We start from the raw sequence: 18,305 nt of genomic DNA, 5'->3' as shown, positions 1-18,305 counted from the left end.
CTAGCTCTGTGGTAAACTTCTAGTGGCATCTTTACACCACATTACCGTGCTGCCCGTTTTCCTGTGCTCCATTTAATGCAAGTGTTCTGTGTTGTTTCAGGCCCTATCCAAAACCAGCCAAATGCAAAATCTTCTCAGTGCAATGGTCTCAGAAATCCCTCCCGCCATCCGCACCCGTGTGAGCCCTCAGTCTCTGGTGCTCGATGCCCTCTGTCTGCTGCTGGATGTCATCTCCCCAAAGCTGCGGCCTGTAAGTATTATGGTTTTAATTGTATTTTTTGTCCTTTATTTTTTTGGCCTTTCTGTTTTGGAGATGTGCCTCAAAATATTGATAAAGGTGTAATAAGTTCCCCCTTGCAGTGGCTTCAAGCTCAAGTTCATCCTCACAGTTTTATCATTGTTGGTATAGCTGAATAGGGGACTATGCAATTACTCACACAGTTTTCGTATTTGACCCAGCTGTTCCACAGAAATTCCCTTTTGAAAAGTCAGTCATGTGTCAAAGATATCGCTTCAGCTACAAAAAGGCCCTCTACTGCGATACAATTTGTTTTTTGTGGCCAGCACTGCAACTCAGCAGAATATCATTTTGGAACTGAGCTCTAGCTGCACTGCTGGTGACGGAGTTAAAGGGGCACTACAGCGAAAAACTGTAAAATGTAAAATATGTTCAAACATATACAAATAAGAAGTACATTTGTTCCAGAGTAAAATGAGCCATAAATAAATTTTCTCCTATGTTGCTGTCACTTACAGTAGGCTGTAGAAATCTGACAGAAGCGACAGGTTTTGTATTAGTCCATCTATTTATAGGGGATTCTCAGGGATATATTTTCAAAAGCACTTAGTGAATGGCAGTTGCTCTGTCCAACTGCCAAAAAAACTGTGTAGCGAGCAGGGAAGCTGGCCAGCATCATTGTTTAAATCCTTTTTCGGGAATATCTTTATAAAGAATAAAAGCCTTGCTGAGAATCCCCTATGAAAAGATGGGCTAGTCCAAAACCTGTTGCTTCTGTCAGATTTCTACTACCTACTCTAAGTGACAGCAACATAGGAGAAAAGTAATTCATGGCTCATTTTACTCTTTTGCAAGCAATTCACTTTATTCAATCTTCAGTACAAAACATTAAAAGCTGTACAATGGCTATGGTCCACCGTTTCAGACCTGCCTGGTCCTTGGTCACGCCACACAGCGTAAAGTTTGAATAAAGCAAATTGCTTGTAAAAGAGCTGTGCCGGATTCTTTTGAGAAATACTTTGACTACTTCATGTGGGTGATGATGGGATATGAAGGAATCTGAACCGCTTTCTTGCCAGTAAAATTGTCTCAAAACATTATGCATTTACAATAAGTGCTAATTTGCCATCATATTCAGTAAATACAGGAGGGGACTGAACTAGTGCATTAAAGACCAAATATGCCTGAACCCTTGCTCCAGTCTGAGGAACTTTTTCTGCGAGCACACCTTGGGTCATACGCAATTAACTTTTCTCCAGAGTTTTCTCCCAGGAGATAATTTTTCATCTTCTCTTCAAAGGATCTTTTCAACACTTTGCAATTGAAAAAGTACCAAACAGTATTTTAAAAATGGATATCATACTAATTTTGAGTATTTGCTTGCTTGTTGAAGGCTTACAATATATTTTGTTGAAAACGTGTAAAAACCTCTCCTATGATAAGTCAATTGAATAGGGGACATTATCTGCAACAGAGAAACTGCTCTTTCACAGTATGGACTGGAGTAGTGGATAGCACTCAAACCTTGCAGTGCTGGGGTTCCAGGCTTGAATCTGTACTTGGACTCCATGGGGATTGTATCTTCTCATCTATGCTCTCTGGTTTCCTTTCCATGCTCCAAAAATATGCCGCTAAGTTAGCTGGGTTCGCCTCTCAAAGAAACTTGGCCTTGGACTAGGACTTTAATAAGGATGAGCTCCTCTGAGCGAATTGAGCAAAAACAGCGCCAGACATTTGGGAGCCACCATAGGCTGTAATGTGAAATATGGCTATAGTGGGGCTCAGAAGGTAATTTGAGCTCCGGCAAAAGTCGGAGCCCAAATTACAAAAAAATACAGTGCAATTCAGCTGCAGCAATAGCTGGATGCCAAATTGCACCTTTACGGAGTCCATGGCAGCCTAGAAGGGGCATAGTAATTAACGCCACTGGAAAATTTGCAATAGCAGGGTGAGACGTTTTTCTGTTTCACCCTGTGTACAAATTTCCCTGTGCCCTTTTTGCATGTATGCCCTCTGAGGGATTGCTGGAAACCTCACCGTTTTCTACCATAAATGTTTTAGACTGTTTTAGTAGTGTAGCAAGGTGTAGTGTTAGTGTAGCTGGTGGGGGTAGCGAGAGTTAGTGTAGCTTAGACAGAAACTACATGGGGGAGAAGCTCGGCTCCACAAGACCCCCTTGCACCACGCATGCACCAGATTGTTTATTTTTTTCCCCTGGTTTTTGCCCTCTAAACCAAAGCATCGTATAGTCCAAAAATATGGTATACTTGAGGCTTCACATTTTGAGTATACTGTATATGGTATTAATTAGTGATTTTCAACTTTATAATATAATTATCTGAACATTTGCACAGCGCTTTTCTCCTGTCTGACTCAAAGCGCTCAAGAACTGCAGTCACTGGGATGCGCTCAAGAGGCCACCCTGCAGTGTTAGGGAGTCTTACCTTGAACTCCTTACTGAATAGGTACTGACCCTAGCCAGGATTCAAACCCTGGTCTCCCATGTCAAAGGCGGTGTCCTCAAAAAGTACTCTATCCAGCCACTATTATTACAGCATGAACCCCTTTACTAAATGACTTTGTTGGCCAAGTACCTGTTGATGCATATATATTGCTTAGAAATACCTCATAATTTTGTACAAATGCTTTAAACATTCCTTGATACTTTAAAAATAATCTGTACTCTAAAATGTTTACAGCAAAAAGCATATCATTCTATTCATTATGTTCTCCTGGGCCCCTCTGTGCTGTTTCTGCCACTCTCTGTTGCAATTCTGGCTTGTAATTAACAGTTTTAGGCAGTGTTTACAAACAAACTAACCAGCTTGTGATAAGCTCACATAAGCAAAGTGTGTGAGTCATACAGAGCCTGCAGGGGGCCTGGAGGGGATGTTTATAGCTTCTGCTAATGACAAGCAGTGCAGCACATTCCACACATTCCATCCTTTGCTGACAGAGCCGACAGACGAGAGAAGATTAGATCATATAACAGAGATAACACAGCTACTGTGCAATTAGGAAAGGCAGCAGTAAGCCAGAGCACATTAGAACAGGCAAAGAAACTTTATAGGATAGAAGAACTAAAGCTGAAAATGTTGTCACAGAGTCTTTTTAATGAACTATAAATACTTATTCAGGTTAATTTATATATGGTTTAACTTATTATGCATCTCAAAACTTATTATGGAGTATGACAAGGTTTTTTTTTATTATTAAAACTTTTTTTGAAAAAAAGGCAGCATAAACAGCACATCAAACAATGAGATGTATAACATAGTACAAAGAATAACTGTAGTCAATTGTCATAAGTACAAAGATTAGCAAATTATAGGGATATAGCTTAAGTCTCTAACATTTACATGACCCCTAGGGTAGTCAGAGAGAGCTATTGATAATACACTGATCTGACGGCTGCAGCGGGCTAGAACGAACCCCCGTCAGTCATGAAGGTAGACATATAACATATGTAGGATACTAGTTTAACCGGTGACATGACTAAGTAGACACTTAGCAATATGGTGTACTATAATAGTGACAACACATAATGAGAATTAACTACATATAGAGGTGTATACAATATTGCGCCTAGAAGTAAAAAACTAAAAGAAACCACAAAATAAAATTATAAAACCACATAACGAAAAATGCTCATAAGTATCATATTTCAATGATCCTGTACCATATAGTAAGAAAGAGATGATGATTATACATGCAACCATGATTCTGGAAAGAAAAAGTCACACTTTGTTAGGCCCAACCTAGCTCTAATTTTGTTTTCCATAAGGATGTTGTTGTGGGTGATGGAAATAGCTTGAGATATAAGAACATTGTCCTGAGATTTCCAATTCAAGAAAATTAAATGGTGAGCAGCGAAAATGATTTGACGGGGGGAGAGTCTCCACACCAATAAGGAGTAGAGCGAGTTGGGGTGATAATTTTAAAGTTGTAAATCCTGGTCCTCCGTATTAAAGACTCAATGTTTAACCAAAAATTTGAAATAGGACAATTCCATATCATATGTACATAAGTACCAATTTCTTTTTGACACTTCAAACATAAAGGGGACATCTCTGTAGAGAAAGAGGCAATGCGTGTTATATACCGTCTATATAAAGCCCAGTCCACACGATACGGTTCTTTATACGATTCGATTATGATTCTATTTACGATCCGATTAAATCCGACATGTCCGATTAGGATTCGATTCAATTCGATTTGCCATTGCAAAACAATGGCAAATCAAACTGAATCGAAGCGAATCCTGATCGGACATGTCGGATTTAATCAGATCGTAAATAGAATCGTAATCGAATCATATAAAGAATCGTATCGTGTAGATTGGGCTTAAGATTTTACAAGATGTTTTTCCCAGTGGGTATTACACTTTGAGATCTTAGATAGTGTTTTATTTGCCAAGACAAGTTGTTTAGTGTTGATATCACAGTGTAAGTCATTAGACCATATATTTGCGTATTGAAGGAGAGGGGAGTTAGTATAGGATTGGAGAGCCTCATACTAAACAGAGATGCCCCCCCTAAAATAACCCTTAAAGTTTAGCATTGTCAGCATCTCAGGTTGCATATTAGGGGGAAGTATTTTATTAGATGAGATCAAGTGAGAAATTCTATGATATGTGAACAGTTGGGATTGGTGTAAATTAAATTGTTGGGATAATGCTTGGAAAGATTTAAGCCTCTGGTTGGAAAATATATCAGAAAGGGAGTTGGGAGTTTATTCCCACCTTAGTCCATGCAGAGAGATTTAAATTAGGAGAGACATGTTTAAGGACAAATATACTAGTAGAATATTTACTAGTAGAAAGAGATTGTTTTTTTGCTCCCTGAATTATACTTGTTAATAAAGTTCTAAGATTACAACCTAGCATGCTCTGCTCCAGTAAAACCCAGGGTTTTTGAGAGGCCGGTGTCCCACCATTGCCTGACCATGTCCAAGTTTGAAGCTTTATAATAAATTTCGCTATTAGGTAGTCCCATTCCGCCCTGGGATCTGTGTAAAGTCATTACATGATAAGGGGTACGGATTTTCTTCCCGTTCCACATATATTTATTGATACATTTCTTAACATCATTAAACCAGGATTTGTTGATAGGGATATGTAGAGTGCGGAATATAAGATTTTAGGAAGGAGAAAAACTTTAAAGGCCGCAATACGACCTGACCAAGATAGCCAAAACTTGGACATGGTCAGACATTCCTTTTGTAGGTCAGAGAGAAGAGGGACATAATTATATTTGAATAAGTCTGAGGATGATTTAGTGAGATTAATACCCAGATAAGATACTGCTCCCTTTGCCCAGGTGAATGTATATTTTGAAAAAACAAACAAACTGGTCTTTGGGGGAAGATTTAGAACGAATACTAATGATTTGCTCTGGTTTAATTGGGATTAGATGGGATTAGATAAAAACAGTGCTACATCATCGGCAAATAGGCTGATGATGTAAGAAGAGTTATTGATAGATCTTCCGGAAATCAGCTTATTGGAGCGTATTTTTTTGGGCAATGGTTTCCATGATTAATACAAAAATGATGGGGGATAACGGGCACTCCTGTCTTGTTCCATTTGATATAGTGAATGATTTGGAAATCAAGCCTGCAGCGTTGACCCCGGCAGAAGGAGGGGTATATAAAGCCATAATGGCAGGCACAATTGTACCTGAAAGACCAAATTTGAGCAAAGTTGCTCTGAAAAATTGCCATTGGACCCTGCCGAATGCCTTCTCCGCATCCAAAGTTAGGAGCAGAGAAGGCATCCGACAGAGCTCCACATGTCTCAAGACATTAATCATGCGTCTCGTGGCGTCCGATGCCGTAGTATGACAAGTTTAAGTACTCTGATTCCCGTACTTACAAACTAGTTCCGGGAGATTGTAAGTTGAATTTGTTTGTAATTCGGGTCATGCATTATACATGGTGAAATGTGGGTAAATGATTTAACTTTTGGACACGGGGTATATTTTTTTTGTTGTATTCAATGTGCTTTTATTTTGTTTTCAACTACTTACAACAGTTTATACAATACTCGTTACAACAAAAATATGTAATGAAAAAAAATGTAATTTTTTTATATGAAGACAACTTTGTACGAAATGTTGTAAGCTGGGGGACGGTCAGTACTTCCCGAGTCCAACAAAAGTACACCTTGGAGCATGGGTGCAATGTATTGAAAACTTAGGATATTGGTCTTCAAAAGAAGTACGCTGAGTAAACTGGTCTCTGTCTGTCCGGGGCTGTGGAGGGGGTACAGAAATCATCCAACTCAGACTCCTCAGTTTATGAAACCTCCGACTCCAGGTACTCAAAATTGCTCCGACTCCACAGCCTTGTGTCTGTCCACCTTTTTACTGCCTTAGTGGAGCCAGTCCCTGCTTCCACTCATCCACTCCCGCAGTCTCTCACAGAAACCAGCATAGCATGTACCTACCTCACCACAGTGCCCTCCAGCCACTCTATGGCTCTCCAATGTAGACTGGCAACGGACTCTCCACGGGCACATGCATGAAGTAACTACAGCATAGTGCCATCTACAGCCTGAGGGAGCAGGCCGACTTTATTTTATCCTTGCTATAGCCTCTCTCAACCTCCCACTATTCATGTAAGAAATGAATGTAATGTTAAATATTTACAGTCCAGGAGAACAAAGAGAATCACACTATTCATTTGTTTCAATCGGGTTAAAGCTTTGCCAGTTCTTTGTATTAAACACTATCCAAGTATGTGTCTCCTCAGGTGCTGAACAGAATCGACATGTCCTTAATTGTTCCTTTAGATACAGATGTCTGTTCCCCATCCATATCTTCAGAAGTCTTTATAAGGGCTGTTTTCCACTAAGAATCGCAATGCAATAGTTTTCCTTTCATTTTCTACTACCATGATTCTACCGCAATTCGCCGGGAGTGTGGTGCAAAAATGTATTTAGCATCTTGGAAAAATCCCATAGCAGCTCGATTGCTATTTGATTTTCCTGCCCTTCTAAACTTTGTATAGGAGGCCAATGGCACGGAAGATGCAGCAGGCAAGGTGATTGCAATCATCGAAAATAGTGTTGCAAACATATTGCACTAATGGAAACATCCCCGCACAGTTTGTTATTTTGGAGTGTACCTAGTGTTTTGCAACACCGTGATCCCAATCTCGGGTGGCAAAACGCATTTGCAGATGTTAAAAGTACACCTGAAACATTGAGTAGTGCATTATTTATACTTACCTGGGTGCTTCCTCTGACCCCATGCAGACTGAGGGCTCCCTCACCGACCTCCCTGGCTGCTCTGTTGTGCTATTCTCTGCTCAAATAAATTGGCCAGTCGCCTCCAGTCGAGCTACACTGCGCTTGCACAACCGGGAGTGCTCTCCGGGCCATGGGAGTGCAAGGGGGCCGCGTGTGCCCAGTACAGCGTGACTCTGCCAATCGAAATTCGAAGAACTTGACAACTGAGTGACCGGGGTGGATGGCCAGGGAGCATCGGGCTGCATGGGGCTGGAGCCATGCCCCAGGTAAGTATACATAATGCACCACTCAATGTCTCTTGTTTTCTTTAAAATCCCAAACGAATCAACAGGCAATTTCCCATGTGTACAACACACTTCCTCCAGATGGCTAAAGCATACCTACAACTGGAAAAGGCCCATCTTGCAAAGCCTGGTGAGTGTGGCACCCAGTAGGTATGACCACCGCTTCACTTTTTTTGTCCTTCTCCCTTGGTCTTGCTGGGAAATTAAGGTACGCTAGATAATTTTCAATATTTTGCTCCTTGAAGGACACCCGAGGTGGAAATAGACTGATGAGATAAACATTTGTATATATCCTCCTTCTCCTAAAAATTACTTATAGCGGGCAGGAAGGGGGGTATTGGGCACAGCGGCGGGAAGGGGGGTCGGTCTCCCCCTCCCTCACCTGGGTCCCCCATCTGCGCTCCCCCTCTAGCTGAAGTTCAGCAGCAGCCGCCGCTATTAGTAAGAGGCAGCATAAGGGGGTATCGGGCAGGAAGAGGGTATTGGGCACAGCAACGGGGAGAGGGGGTCAGACCCCCCCCCCCCCCCCACCTGGGTCCCCCATCTGCGCTCCCCCTCTAGCTGAAGTTCAGCAGCAGCCGTCGCTATTGGGAAAAGGGAGCGGACAAGGTTGACTCACCTCTTCAGCGTTCCAGCGTGCGTTCCACTGTCGTCACCAGCAATGCCGCCCACTGTATTGTAAATGGACGGCATTGCAGGAAGTGACGACAGTGGAACGCACGCTGGAACACGGAAGAGGTGAGTCATCCCCTCCTGCTGCCTCTCACTAATAGCGGCGGCTGCTGCTGAACTTTAAGCTAGAGGGGGAGTGCAGATGGGGGACTCAGGTGAGGGAGAGGGGGTTTGACCCCCCCCGCCGCTGTGCCCAATACCACCTTCCTGCCTGCTACCGCCTCCAGCTCGGCGGCAAGTCTAGGACCGCCCCTGGGGGCAGGGCGCTACTTTTTCTGCTTGCTTGGACCGGCCCCTTCTTCTGCTTGGACCGGCCCTGGGGGCAGGGCGCTACTTCTTCTTGCTTAAAGGTTGAGGCACGTAGCCTATTTTTTATATAGATAGATAGATAGATAGATAGATAGATAGATAGATAGATAGATAGATAGTAACATAAAATGCATCTCTTATGCTTAGGAATTTTAAAAGACAACTAAACTGAGAGGGATATGGAGGCTGCCATAATTATTCCCTTTTAAACCATACCAGTTACCTGGCTATCCAGCTGATCTTCGCCTCTAATACTTTGTCATAGACTTACGGTAGGCCTTGTTCACATCATATGTGCTTCCATGCGCATTTGGAAGCACGTATGATGTGGTAACATGCAAGAACGGCAGAAGGGTGTAGACAGCCCTTCTGCCTTTCACATCAAGGTTTTGATTCACTAAACCATCACTCCTATCACGGCCACTCCAGTGTTTTCACGTTTTGCTGGCGTTTTCGCATTTTTTACGCGCAATCGCAAATTTTTGAGATTGCGCGTGAAAGCGCTAACGCGGCCGTGATATTTATTACGGTTTAGTGAATCAAGCCCCAAATGCGCTGCGCAGCAGTACGATGCGCTATGCCCGCAAGCACAGAGCCGACCCATTCACTGTCAATGGCTGGGATCAGCAGTGCAGCAGGTAGCAGCGCTGATGGCGTGCGATCATACGCGGTGCGTTCCGATAAGTCTCTACACGCTTCTACTTACAAAATCTTAGATAACATGGGTTATTTATCACTGATTTGATAACACCACTACAGAGATGTAAAATAATGACAGCAAACCCCTCTCCTCGTACCAGGGAATTCGATGGCAGAGTTAATTAGTAAACAAGTGTAAAATACACTTTCCAGGAGCAGACAGTAGCAGATTTGTATACATTGCTTAATTGTTACATCTAATACATTATCAAAACAAATGAACTGTTCAAATAAACAGGAGAGATAGACAAATAAAATGTGTGGGTTTAATGTACAATAGAACTGTTAACATTAAAGCTATAATGTATGAAAGTGGATAAATAGTGTAATTCTTCACTTTTTTCCTTATTTTCCTTTTAAAAAATGCGTAGAAAATAAGGTAATTACTAATAACAAATATCAGCCACAAAAAGCCTAATTTGTCCTGAAAAAAAAACAAAATATAGATCATTTAATTGTGATAATTATTAATAAAGTTATTGCCAAAGTAATCACAGCTGAGCTGAACTGTGAAAATGACCAGGGTAGTGAAGTGGTTAAATAATCCTATATAATAATTTTATTTTGAATAAAACTAGTTGTCCTCTGCCCCTCTGTATGTTTGTCTGATATACCTGGCGCATAGGTGTGTGTGTGCGAGCATGTGTGTGCGCGTGTTCGTTGTATATAATATATACACACATTTGCTGGGACCTAAGGACTGAGTTTACTATATCAGAATATTCCTTATGCTCAACACACACATCATACAATCTTGGTTGTACAGATTTACCAAATCTATGTAGTATAAGGGCAAACAGATTGAAAATACCTTGAATGATTGATTGGATAAGCTCTTATACTACATAAAAGTGGTAAGATTGAACAACTAAGATTGTATGGTGTGTGTTGAGCATAAGGAATATTCTGATATAGCAAACTCAGTCCTTAGGTCCCAGCAAATGTGTGTATATATTATACTGCTGTGGAAATCTGTAGATCTGTGTTTTCGCATTCATACATCATGGATGTCTAAAGGCATTTTGGTACAAAACTACTTACACCTACAGCGGATGTCTATAGCGGTTTTTGTTTCCCAATATTCCTCTGCCACGGGCGTGTTAGTTTTCAGTACAAAGTTTTGGCCCAATGCCTCCTTTCTCCTCTATTTGAAATATGCAAATAATAAACTTGATCTTTTTCTTCTTATTTGGTCAAGTTGATTTGAATTCGAAGGGTCACCTCGGCGCTGGCATGCTGAGCCATGAAGTTCACCGGCAGATAGCGATGGTGGGCAGGCCGCCTCGGCTTTCAGCTCCAGCAGTGATTTTCCTCTATGGCGTGACTCGGTGTGTTGAGTTTACTCTAGGGGCTCCATTGACTTGTACAAGTTTTGACAGTGTTGTTGTCCAGCACTTTGTCTTGACTCTTGAGGTGTCAGGCAAGGTCATAGTCTCCCCCCGGACCTGAGGTTATTTTCTTTTGTTCTTTATTTAGACCCGTAAGCCCCAGGCTCATATCCTTTTAATTTAATTGTGATTGAAGTGAGCGAAAAAGCAATTTAATCTGTGTCTTCGGGTGAGCCAAGGGCCAAGGCAATTAGACGGAAAACTCATATTTTTAGGCTTAAAGGGCTAGGTCCCTTGTTCTGTGTTTAGAGGGTTTATCTTGGCAAATTTTCACATTGTTCTTTACTGCCTTGTATGGTTGGTCTGATAGGCTTTTAATAGTGCAGGATATGTCATGTTTCTTAGTTAATGATTCTTCTAGTAGCAGGTCGAGGTCCTCTGAGACGATCGTCTTCTGCAGGTTCCACAGATGTTACGCTTTATCATACCTGCACTCCAGCTAAATAATACCCCTGAGTGCCTATGCCTTAGGGGAATTGTTAATCCTTCCAACTCCCTCGCACTGATTTAAAACACTTTGAGGGCCTATCTATATATATATATAGGTGGCGAGAATTGTGACTGCCACAAAAGTGCCTGCACTGAAAGTGGGCCAGTATTTGTAATTCTTCAGCTTTCTGCAAGCAAAAAAGATCTTCCATGATGCACCACTACTGAATATCAGTGTTCTCCCCAGGCTCTTTTAGCTGGGTGCTCCACCCAGCTAATTTTGGTGAGCACCCGGCTTTCATCGGCTCACCTCCTCATCCTCCTGCGCTGTAAGCAGGCCCTGTATTCCCCCCTTGCGCCCCACCCGGTTACCTTTTCATGCCACTCGGCAGGAAAAAAATTCTGGGGAAGAACACTGGAATATGCAAATCATTCCCTTATGATTTTGTAAGCAAGACCTGCATCCCAGAACTGCTGGTGTGCAGTGTCCCTCTATAGCCTGTTAGTTTCACACAGCCATACTAGTCTGACATGCATACATCTGTGTGTGCACCCATGGCATTGTTACATTGAACAGTATCACATAAGCTTAGGGTGATAGATAAATATTTAATATATTACGAACATGTTTTATTTTCTTGCTGTGGTGAGAGGTGATGTGATCATACATAAGTGCAGGGTTGTGGAGTCAGAGACTTTCGGGTACCTGGGGCCATATGCAATTCACTTTTTCACCTGAGTTTTCTCTTAGGTGATATTTTTAAACTTGTCAATAAAATGCCTTTTAACCACTTGAGGACCTAGGGCTTTCTACCCCTTAAGGACCGGCCACTTTTTTTCCATTCAGACCACTGCAGCTTTCACGGTTTATTGCTCGCTCATACAACCTACCACCTAAATGAATTTTGGCTCCTTTTCTTGTCACTAATAAAGCTTTCTTTTGGTGCTATTTGATTGCTCCTGCGATTTTTACTTTTTATTATATTCATCAAAAAAGACATGAATTTTGGCAAAAAAATGATTTTTTTAACTTTCTGTGCTGACATTTTTCAAATAAAGTAAAATTTCTGTATACATGCAGCGCGAAAAATGTGGACAAACATGTTTTTGATAAAAAAAAACCATTCAGTGTATATTTATTGGTTTGGGTAAAAGTTATAGCGTTTACAAACTATGGTGCAAAAAGTGAATTTTCCCATTTTCAAGCATCTCTGACTTTTCTGACCCCCTGTCATGTTTCATGAGGGGCTAGAATTCCAGGATAGTATAAATACCCCCCAAATGACCCCATTTTGGAAAGAAGACATCCCATAGTATTCACTGAGAGGCATAGTGAGTTCATAGAAGATATTATTTTTTGTCACAAGTAAGCGGAAAATGACACTTTGTGAGAAAAAAAAAAAAAAAGTTTCCATTTCTTCTAACTTGCGACAAAAAAAAAATGAAATCTGCCACGGACTCACCATGCCCCTCTCTGAATACCTTGAAGGGTCTACTTTCCAAAATGGGATCATTTGTGGGGTGTGTTTACTGTCCTGACATTTTGGGGGGTGCTAAATTGTAAGCACCCCTGTAAAGCCTAAAGGTGCTCATTGGACTTTGGACCCCTTAGCGCAGTTAGGCTGCAAAAAAGTGCCACACATGTGGTATTGCCGTACTCAGGAGAAGTAGTATAATGTGTTTTGGGGTGTATTTTTACACATACCCATGCTGGGTGGGAGAAATATCTCTGTAAATGACAATTTGTTAATTTTTTTTACACACAATTGTCCATTTACAGAGATATTTCTCCCACTCAGCATGGGTATGTGTAAAAATACACCACAAAACACATTATACTACTTCTCCTGAGTACGGCGATACCACATGTGTGGCACTTTTTTGCACCCTAACTGCGCTAAAGGGCCCAAAGTCCAATGAGTACCTTTAGGATTTCACAGGTCATTTTGAGAAATTTGGTTTCAAGACTACTCCTCACGGTTTAGGGCCCCTAAAATGCCAGGGCAGTATAGGAACCCCACAAATGACCCCATTTTAGAAAGAAGACACCCCAAGGTATTCCGTTAGTAGTATGGCGAGTTCATAGAAGATTTTATTTTTTGTCACAAGTTAGCGGAAAATGACACTTTGTGAAAAAACACAATTAAAATCAATTTCCGCTAACTTTTGACAAAAAATAAAATCTTCTATGAACTCACCATACTCCTAACGGAATACCTTGGGGTGTCTTCTTTCTAAAATGGGGTCATTTGTGGGGTTCCTATACTGCCCTGGCATTTTAGGGGCCCTAAACCGTGAGGAGTAGTCTTGAAACGAAATTTCTCAAAATGACCTGTGAAATCCTAAAGGTACTCATTGGACTTTGGGCCCTTTAGCGCAGTTAGGGTGCAAAAAAGTGCCACACATGTGGTATCGCCATACTCGGGAGAAGTAGTACAATGTGTTTTGGGGTGTATTTTTACACATACCCATGCTGGGTGGGAGAAATACCTCTGTAAATGGACAATTGTGTGTAAAAAAATCAAGATTGTCATTTACAGAGGTATTTCTCCCACCCAGCATGGGTATGTGTAAAAATACACCCCAAAACACATTGTACTACTTCTCCCGAGTACGGCGATACCACATGTGTGGCACTTTTTTGCACCCTAACTGCACTAAGGGGCCCAAAGTCCAATGAGTACCTTTAGGATTTCACAGGTCATTTTTGTTTCAAGACTACTCCTCACGGTTTAGGGCCCCTAAAATGCCAGGGCAGTATAGGAACCCCACTAATGACCCCATTTTAGAAAGAAGACACCCCAAGGTATTCCGTTAGGAGTATGGTGAGTTCATAGAAGTTTTTATTTTTTTGTCACAAGTTAGCGGAAATTGATTTTAATAGTTTTTTTTCACAAAGTGTCATTTTCCGCTAACTTGTGACAAAAAATAAAATCTTCTATGAACTCACCATACTCCGTACGGAATACCTTTGGGTGTCTTCTTTCTAGAATGGGGTCATTTGTGGGGTTCCTATACTGCCCTGGCATTTTAGGGGCCCTAAACCGTGAGGAGTAGTCTTGAAACCAAATGTCGCAAAATGACCTGTGAAATCCTAAAGGTACTCATTGGACTTTGGGCCCCTTAGCGTACTTAGGGTGTAAAAAAGTGCCACACATGTGGTACCGCTGTACTCAGGAGAAGTAGTATAATGCGTTTTGGGGTGTATTTTTACACATACCCATGCTAAGTGGGAGAAATATCTCTGTAAATGACAATTGTTTGATTTTTTTTTACACACAATTGTCCATTTACATAGAAATTTCTCCCACCCAGCATGGGTATGTGTAAAAATACACCCCAAAACACATTATACTACTTTTCCTGAGTACGGCGGTACCACATGTGTGACACTTTTTTGCAGCCTAGGTGCGCTAAGGGGCCCAACGTCCTATTCACAGGTCATTTTGAAGCATTTGTTTTCTAGACTACTCCTCGCGGTTTAGGGCCCCTAAAATGCCAGGGCAGTATAGGAACCCCACAAGTGACCCCATTTTAGAAAGAAGACACCCCAAGGTATTCCGTTAGGTGTATGGCGAGTTCATAGAAGATTTTATTTTTTGTCACAAGTTAGTGAAAAATGACACTTTGTGAAAAAAAACCAATAAAAATTAATTTCCGCTAACTTTTGACAAAAAATAAAATCTTCTATGAACTCGTCATACACCTAACAGAATACCTTGGGGTGTCTTTTTTTCTAAAATGGGGTCACTTGTGGGGTTCCTATACCGCCCTGGCATTTTACAGGCCCAAAACCGTGAGTAGTCTGGAAACCAAATGTCTCAAAATGACTGTTCAGGGGTATAAGCATCTGCAAATTTTGATGACAGGTGGTCTATGAGGGGGCGAATTTTGTGGAACCGGTCATAAGCGGGGTGGCCTTTTAGATGACAGGTTGTATTGGGCCTGATCTGATGGATAGGAGTGCTAGGGGGGTGACAGGAGGTGATTGATGGGTGTCTCAGGGGGTGGTTAGAGGGGGGAATAGATGCAAGCAATGCACTGGCGAGGTGATCAGGGCTGGGGTCTGAGGGCATTCTGAGGGTGTGGGCGGGTGATTGAGTGCCCTAGGGGCAGATAGGGGTCTAATCTGATAGGTAGCAGTGACAGGGGGTGATTGATGGGTAATTAGTGGGTGTTTAGGGTAGAGAATAGATGGAAACACTGCGCTTGGGTGGTGATCTGATGTCGGATCTGCGGGCGATCTATTGGTGTGGGTGGGTGATCAGTTTGCCCGCAAGGGGCAGGTTAGGGGCTGATTGATGGGTGGCAGTGACAGCGGGTGATTGATGGGTGGCAGTGACAGCGGGTGATTGATGGGTGGCAGTGACAGGGGGTGATTGATGGGTGGCAGTGACAGGGGGTGATTGATGGGTGATTGATAGGTGATTGACAGGTAATCAGTGGGTTATTACAGGGGAGAACAGATGTAAATATTGCACTGGCGAATTGATAAGGGGGGGGGGGGGGGTCTGAGGGCAATCTGAGCGTGTAGGCGGGTGATTGGGTGCCCGCAAGGGGCAGATTAGGGTCTGATCTGATAGGTAACAGTGACAGGTGGTGATAGGGAGTGATTGATGGGTGATTGATGGGTAATTAGTGGGTGTTTAGAGGAGAGAATAGATGTAAACGCTGCGCTTGGGTGGTGATCTGATGTCGGATCTGCGGGCGATCTATTGGTGTGGGTGGGTGATCAGATTGCCCGCAAGGGGCAGGTTAGGGGCTGATTGTTGGGTGGCAGTGACAGGGGGTGATTGATGGGTGATAGGTGATTGACAGGTGATCAGTGGGTTATTACAGGGAAGGACAGATGTAATTAATGCACTGGCGAATTGATAAGGGGGGGGGGATCTGAGGGCAATCTGAGCGTGTGGGCGGGTGATTGGGTGCCCGCAAGGGGCAGATTAGGGTCTGATCTGATGGGTAACAGTGACAGGTGGTGATAGGGGGTGATTGATGGGTAATTAGTGGGTGTTTAGAGAAGATAACAGATGTAAACGATACATTTGGGAGGTAATCTGACGGCGGGTTTGCGGGCGATCTAATGGTGTGGGTGGGTGATCAGATTGCCCGCAAGGGGCAGGTTAGGGGCTGATTGATGGGTGGCAGTGACAGGGGGTGACAGGGGGTGATTGATGGGTGATAGGTGATTGGCAGGTGATTGACAGGTGATCAGTGGGTTATTACAGGGAAGAACGGATGTAAATAATGCACTGGCGAATCGATAAGGGGGGGTTTGAGGGCAATCTGAGCGTGTGGGCGGGCGATTGGGTGCCCGCAAGGGTCTAATCTGATGGGTAACAGTGACAGGTGGTGATAGGGGGTGATTGATGGGTGATTGATGGGTAATTAGTGGGTGTTTAGAGGAGAGAATAGATGTAAACAATGGATTTGGGAGGTGATCTGATGTCGGATCTGTGGGCGATCTATTGGTGTGGGGGGGTGATCAGATTGCCCGCAAGGGGCAGGTTAGGGGCTGATTGATGGGTGGCAGTGACAGGGGGTGATTGACGGGTGATTGACGGGTGATTGACGGGTGATTGACGGGTGATTGACAGGTGATTGACAGGTGATCAGGGGGATAGATGCATACAGTAAACAGGGGGGGGGTGGTCTGGGGGGGGGGGGGGGGGGGTCTGGGGAGAATCTGAGGGGTGGGGGGTGATCAGGAGGGGACAGGGAGCAGGGGGGGGGGGGGGATAAAAAAAAAATAGCGTTGACAGATAGTGACAGGGAGTGATTGATGGGTGATTAGGGGGGTGATTGGGTGCAAACAGGGGTCTGGGGGGTGGGCAGGGGGGGGTCTGATGGGTGCTGTGGGCGATCTGGGGCAGGGGGGGGAGAAATCAGTGTGCTTGGGTGCAGACTAGGGTGGCTGCAGCCTGCCCTGGTGGTCCCTCGGACACTGGGACCACCAGGGCAGGAGGCAGCCTGTATAATACACTTTGTAAACATTACAAAGTGTATTATACACTTTGTATGCGGCGATCGCGGGGTTAACATCCCGCCGGCGCTTCGGTATAGCCGGCGGGATGTTGCGGCGAGCGAGCGGTGACAGGCGCCGGCGGAGGATCGCGTCACGGATGACGCGATCGCTCCGCCCATGCCCTTAAATGGACCGCCGCCTCTGTGGGTGAGCCGGTCCTTAAGGGCTCCACTTCCCGGCCGCCTCTGTGCGTTAGGCGGTCGGGAAGTGGTTAAAGGGAAGGTCCAAGCAAAAAAAAAGAGTTTCACTTACCTGGGGCTTCTACCAGCCCCATGCAGCCATCCTGTGCCCTCGTAGTCACTCACTGCTTCTCCAGTCCCCCGCTAGCAGCTTGCTGACCTCGGAGGTCAGGGCCGAATTGCATACATTTTTACACATTCCCGCTAGTGCAGGAACATTAACACATACATTTTTACGCGTTAGTGGTGCAACGCGTACATTTTTGTTCCTGCACTAGCTGGAATGCGTAAAAATGTATGCAATGTGGCCCTGACCTCCGAGGTCAGAAAGCTGCCAGCGGGGGACTGGAGCAGCAGTGAGTGACTACGAGGGCACAGGATGGCTACATGGGGCTGGTAGAAGCCCCAGGTAAGTGAAACTCATTTTTTTTTTTTTTTTGCTTGGACCTTCCCTTTAAGCCCCAAGAAGGCAAGAACATGCTCAAAATAATGTTGATAGTACTTTTTAACCTCCTTGCCGGTTATCCCGAGCTCAGCTCGGGGTAACCTGCGTAGGAGGATATCTCAGGCCCCGCTGGGCCGATTTGCATAATTTTTTTTTTTTGTTACAAGCAGCTAGCACTTTGCTAGCTGCTTGTAACTTCCGATCGCCGCTCGCCGCAATCCGCCGCGCCGAGTCGCTCCCCCCCCGCCTCAGAGCCCTGCGCTGCCTGGCCAATCAGTGCCAGGCAGCGTTGAGGGGCGGATCGGGATTCCCTATGACGTCCCGACGTCCATGACGTCGGTGACGTCATCCCGCCCCGTCGCCATGGCGACCGGGGAAGCCCTGCAGG

General features: G+C 43.8%; 1 protein-coding gene across 1 annotated transcript in view; it reads left to right on the top strand.

Annotated features, from left to right (window-relative positions):
- CHTF18 (chromosome transmission fidelity factor 18) overlaps positions 1-18,305 on the top strand; it is a 144,264-nt gene that overhangs the window by 81,158 nt on the left and 44,801 nt on the right. Inside the window, exon 17 of the mRNA XM_068244163.1 lies at positions 101-250. Within this exon, the coding sequence (XP_068100264.1) occupies positions 101-250 (150 nt within the window). The remainder of the gene's footprint in view (positions 1-100; positions 251-18,305) is intronic.

The sequence above is a fragment of the Hyperolius riggenbachi genome, chromosome 7 (genome assembly GCF_040937935.1).
Source record: "Hyperolius riggenbachi isolate aHypRig1 chromosome 7, aHypRig1.pri, whole genome shotgun sequence".
Lineage (NCBI taxonomy): Eukaryota > Metazoa > Chordata > Amphibia > Anura > Hyperoliidae > Hyperolius > Hyperolius riggenbachi.
Note: the sequence above shows the minus strand (reverse complement) of the source record. Positions and strands in the feature narration are given on the sequence as shown.